Raw genomic sequence first — 6000 nt, 5'->3', positions numbered from 1 at the left:
AAGTGAGTTACTGGATTTGTATAGATAACTTAACTTAAAAATAACATGGAAATCACAGGAAACAAAGACAATGAGCAAATTGTATTCCACAATTAACAAAGAATCACAATTTCTGGTTGTGGGACTTTGTGCCATGCAATCAAGGGCATTTCATCACCCTTAGGGCAATTGACCCTTTTGTGACTGCCATCCCATTGAATCTCTTCAGAGTCTCCTTTATGTCTTTCTTGCTCAGAGAGCAGATAAAGGGGTTCAGCATGGGTGTAGTAGTGATGAACAAAGAAATGAAGAAGAAAAAAGTGATAAACTGTGATTTCATATTTTACTGTCTTATGAAATTGTGGAAATGGCTTTGGTTGCCAAGTTGTTTTTTCTTTTTCCAAAGGAATAGTACAAGTCATGATTATTCTGTTAGTAAAATGAAAGAAAAATTGCTCAGTATAAAATATTTTACTTCAGAAGAAATTATTCTTAAGAAATGCATGAAGTGTCATGAGATAAATGGGAATTTCAATATATTTCACTTAAGGTTGCAAATCAATTTAGGGAAGTAGAAGAATGACAAAGAAAAAAATTAGATAGCAGAGAGCATAAAGCTTAGTGAAGTGAGTTAGGTAACTTGTATAGAGAAATTGAAATCAAATAAATGGAAATACCAGAGAGTAAATTGAAGGAGCAAGTGTTCTTTCCACAATTTGATCAGGGAATCACAATGTCAGCCTCTAATGCTTTAAGCCCTGCAATAACTGACACTTCTTCACCCCAGGACAATTGGCCCTTTTATAACTGCCACCCCAAAGAATTTTCTTAGAGCACTCTTTATGACTTTATTCCTCAGACTGTAGATGAAGGGTTTCAGCATGGGTGTGACCACAGCGTACATCATTGAGGCTGCTTCACTTGAGTGTGAGCAGTGGGTAATAGCAGGGGTAAAATACATTCTTAACACTGCACAATAAAATGAGGAGACAGTGGAGAGATGTGATGCACAGGTGGAAAATGCTTTATACTTCCCCTGAGATGATGAGATTCCTCCTATGGAGGAAACTATCTTAGAGTATGAGTAACATATCCCAGCGAATGGACCACCACCAAACAGCCCAACTGCAAAATACATCATGGTGTTATTAAGAAAGGTGTTAGAACAGGGAAGTTGGATTACCTCTTTGAATTCACAGAAGTGCGGAATTTCTGAGACTGTACAGAAAGACAGCTGCAATGCCAGTAAGGTTTGTAACAAGGAACTCAGGGCACCTATCACCCAGGATATCAGCACCAGCAGTCCAGAGAGAAGAGGATTCATGATGACTGTGTAGTGCAGGGGGTGGCAGATGGCTATGAAGCTGTCATAGGCCATCACTGTCAGAAGGAAGTCACCCAACTGTGCAAATAGTAGGAAAAAATATGTCTGTGTGAGGCAGTCTTCATAGGAAATGACTTTGTTTTGAGTCTGTATATTCACCAGCATCTTAGGAATGGTGATGGAGGTGAAACAAATGTCTAGAAAGGCCAGGTTGGAGAAGAAGAAGTACATGGGGGTGTGGAGGTGGGAGTCTGAGCTGATGGCCAGGATGATGAGTAGGTTCCCAAACACAGTGATCAGGTACATGGATAGGAAAAGTCCAAATATGAGGGGCTGCAGTTCTGGTTCATTTGATAATCCCAGAAGAATAAATTCTGAAATTTGTGTATTGTTGCCTTGTGCCGTGTGGTGGTGATCACTAATAGGAAAGAAAAAAGAACATGATTAATTTTTACACGTGTGGGAATTAATATAGTGAAAAACTTTAAATTATATATTTTGGTCATTTTTAAGGGATTTTCTGGGATAATCTTTAATTAGAAATTCCTGTCCCACACTCAGGCTTTCCACCAATAGGTCATCTATTACACAGTTTAAATGCAAGTTTATCTCATGCATTTGAGCAGTTTATGTTGAGTACTGACTATCTTCTGGGGTAAAAGTACAGGATTCTAAGAACAAAACTCCCTAAATCCAATAATGGATAAAAGTATAAATTAACAAATACAAAAACATATTACCATGTCTTACAGTGACAGATGCTATGGAAAAAATAAGCAGGTATAAAATAGAGTGAATGGAGGTGTTATATTTTACTGGGAATTCAAGAAGACCTGCAAATAAGGAGAAAGTTGAACTGAGACCTGAAGGAAGACAAAGCAGAGACTCCAGATTATCTGGGGGAACGAGTGTGCCCTATGAGGAAAGAGTCAGTACAAAGGCCCTGAGGATGACACTTGTTTCAAATATTCAAGACTCAGAGGGGAGCCAAAGTGTCAAGGGTAATGAACAAGAGGGAGAGTGATGAGAGATGGTGTCAGAGGATGCTGAGGAGCAAGATGGACTTCCTGTCAATGCTGAAACTTCAAGACCCAAGGAGGGAGTCACTCATTCACATATTGGTCCTTTCACATTTAAAATTTCTCTTTTAAAATTTAAAAGAATTCCTGTGAATAGAAAAGGATCCCTTCCTTATTTCTAACTGCTTGTTAATATTGTTGTATCTGTCTTTTAAGGGTCACATTTTGGAGTAAACTTAAGTACCACTGCCCAGAGAAGTGCTCATTCCCCACAACACACACACACACACACACACACACACACACAGTACATTATGACTTACTGCGCTTATTACTCCCTGGCTCTTCTCAATTCCAGCCACAATAGTTAGGAAAGGAATGATACAAGGCAAGTGGTCAACATCAAATTATCTTTACCATAGAGAATATAGAAAATAGTACCCAAATTCAAGTTGGTAAGCTGCCTGTGGAGCTTCATTTTGATATGAAAATTTTGTGTCTTGTACTAAAATAAAAATTTAAAAATTACTTGAAAAACTGAGAAGGAAAGGGGCATTGTGGAGGAAAACAAGATCCACCTGTAGGTCTCACCCCTTGGTGGCTACCTTGTTCTAGGGCACAGGCGTTGGGGTATGTATACCTCAGTTCTGCAGGCATTTCATCCTCTAGGAGAGTCTGATGACCTCAGTGATGTACACCATGGTCACTCCCATACTGAACCTCTTCATCTACAAAATAAGACCTAATAAGTTCTGGTGGTCCCTGAGAGATTGCTATGAGGATAAAGCTTCATTAGCATTCCATCCCCATTTATACCCCCTTGATGTCCAGAATACCTAATAAAGTAGCCTAAAGCAGTTTATCAAAGGAATAATGAGTCATTATCTTTATGCTGACAAGATATCTTACTGGTTGAACATCGACCTAGAAAGTTAACAACAATTAATTATTCTTAGAAAATTATTAGACTGTCATACACAGTGAAGTAAGAAAGAGAAAAACAAATATCATATATTAATGCATATATGTGGAATCTGAAAAAGTTGGTATAAAAGATCTTATTTACAGAGCAGAAATGGAGACAGATGTAGAGAACAAAAGAATGAATACCAAGAGGGAAAAGGGGGGGTAGGGGGGATGAATTGGGAGATTGGGATGGACATATATATACTATTGATACTATGTATAAAATAGATAGCTAATGAGAACCTAAAAATAAAGCACAAAGAAAATGATTAGGAGCCATTGTTATTTTAGAAAAATTAACAACAGAAAATATACAATGTTCGACAATAGATGAGGATTTAAAACATAAATGGTAAAAGACTTTTCTAAATCATTGTAAATACAAAAAAATTGAATCCGAAAACAAATGTGTGAATCTCGGATCTATCACGTATTAGCTGTTTGAACTTAAATGGGATTACGGATCCATTTAAACGTTAATATCCTTACTCAAATCATGGGGATAGTGGTATCCATCCTCCTAAGTTGGTATACAAATCTAGCAATATAAAAAACTTAGCATAGTTCTTTCATGTTACTAAGTGAATGCTTATCACTGGTGATGAGATTTGGCTGATTTTTTTCTTCTATCTCACAAATGTCTCCATTGCTTTCCCACCTCTTCCTAATGAAGAATTACAAATTCAAGTTCAATAGCATACTCATTTTGCATATTAAATCAAATTTTTCATGTGAATACCCAGCATGAGAGAAGATACTGTGAAAAGTATGTCTCAAGAACTTTGTTGCAAGCTAGTATCTACCTCCACGGGTCTGTGTCTTTCTAATAAATACACAACATGCTTAAAAGCATCGCATCTTTAACAAATACCTTTAGTTCACTGAACATGCCTCTAAACCTACTTTTCTTATTCCCCTTAACTAGGAAAATCCTCTAATACTCTCTAACTTTACTGGAACCACTTTATGCTCCCAATTACTTCATTAGCCTCATCCAACTGGACTTCAATTCCCATCACTTAATCATCAACAATGACTCTTGTGCTGCTGAGTTCATCAGACACTTCTCTTTTTAACATATTAAATAAATGAATTATAAGTTAATTAGGAAACCTAGAAAACAAACATGGCAAATATCTCAACTCTGGATTAGACTAATTAGGCTCTCAGGTGACTTCAGATAAAAGTTTTCCACTTGCATTCTCTCTGAACCTTTCCTGAAGTACCTATTGAACTCTCAGACTCACCTGGATGGGGTCTATGAGAGGAAAGTCCCTGTGTGGATATCTGAGTTCCTCCCTGGATGGTTGATGATGAAGACTGAAGCTCTGTTCCCAGGCACATCAGAAGAAAGGAGTGGGCTTCCCTGGTGGCGCAGTGGTTGAGAGTCCGCCTGCCGATGCAGGGGACACAGGTTCGTGCCCCGGTCCGGGAAGATCCCACATGCCGCAGAGCGGCTGGGCCCGTGACCCATGGCCGCTGAGCCTGCGCGTCCGGAGCCTGTGCTCCGCAACGGGAGAGGCCACGGCAGTGAGAGGCCCGCGTACCGCAAGAAAAAAACAAAAACAAAGAAGAAAGGAGTGAAGCATTAGCCCCCCCACCAGAGTTATGACTCCAAAAGCATCAACCAAGTCCTGTGCATTTCAAGGATGTACAGCCAGAGGGACTGTAACAGAGGAGATATCTACAGCTCCCTATGTCTGTTAGTTAGGCACTGTTTCCCTTGTTACTCCCGTCTCCCAGCACAACACTTCCCTGTGGGATGCTGGGAAAAAAGCAAACTATTCCTGCTGATACTCTGTTCCCAGGAGACACAGAAGTCAGGTGAATCCAGTCTGTGTTACTTCTTCTCATGAACTCTCCAGCCTTTCCTAATCTGCAAATGAGGAACCTATTTTGACGAGTTTCCATGGACCTCCAAATTACTGTCTTGTTCCAGGGATCAACAGCTCCTGATCTCTCCAGAATATTGGTAAACCCTCTGCAACAAGAGAGTGAGGTGTGTTGTTTGCTGCAAAACCACATATAATCCTTGGCTTCATGTGACTTTTTTACAAATCAGGGACTTCATGCTTGTATCTCTAATTTAGAGCTGTCACTCCTCTTTAAAAAAAAGTTTAATTATAAGACATGTTTAGATATTTTTAAAAACCACACACATAAGATATAATTTTATTTGGATTGTCCTATTTTATTTTTACAAAAGTCCGTTCTGCATGGTCAGTACAAATATGTATCTCATTTGAAATTTGCAGAATTTGGACTCACAAGGGTTAAGTGATCTGCCCAAAGTTATGAGCTGAGAAAGGGATTGGCTTTGATTGGAACCTCCTCAAGGTGTTTCTAGTTCTCACGCTCTAGGCCAGTGGGTCTCAAACAGGGTGATTTTCCTTCAGGGAACACCTGACACTGTCTGGAGTTTTTGGTTGTCAGAACCTGGGAGTTGCTACTGCCACCTAGTGGATTGAGGCCAGGGATGCTGCTACACAACCTATGATGCTCAGGATGGCCCCCACCGCAAAGAATTATCCAGCACAAGCGTCAACAGTGAGGAGGTGACAAACAGATCGTGACTTCTCCAACATCATCTTATACTGGAATTACCTGGGGGTCTTGTTCAGCTGCAGATTCGGATTTGGCAGGTCTAACATGGGCCCAGAGAGTCTGCACTGGTAACTAGCTCCCAAATGATATTGATTCTGCAAATTGGTC

The 6000-nt window shown here is 39.6% G+C and overlaps 1 protein-coding gene across 1 annotated transcript; it reads right to left on the bottom strand.

Moving 5' to 3' along the window:
• Positions 1–757: 757 nt before the first annotated feature.
• On the bottom strand, positions 758–1699 carry LOC132486917 (olfactory receptor 7A10-like). The gene has a single exon (XM_060094461.1). The coding sequence runs from the start codon at positions 1607–1609 to the stop codon at positions 758–760; it is 852 nt and encodes a 283-aa protein (XP_059950444.1). The 5' UTR covers positions 1610–1699.
• Between the last annotated feature and the right edge of the window lie 4301 nt (positions 1700–6000).

The sequence above is a fragment of the Mesoplodon densirostris genome, chromosome 3 (genome assembly GCF_025265405.1).
Source record: "Mesoplodon densirostris isolate mMesDen1 chromosome 3, mMesDen1 primary haplotype, whole genome shotgun sequence".
NCBI lineage: Eukaryota > Metazoa > Chordata > Mammalia > Artiodactyla > Ziphiidae > Mesoplodon > Mesoplodon densirostris.
The sequence above is the reverse complement of the archived record's forward strand: the minus strand, read 5'-3'. Positions and strand labels throughout refer to the sequence as shown.

Coding starts and splice junctions, on each gene's coding strand:
- LOC132486917 (XM_060094461.1), bottom strand. CDS start 1,609: ATGTACCTGATCACTGTGTTTGGGAACCTACTCATCATCCTGGCCATC.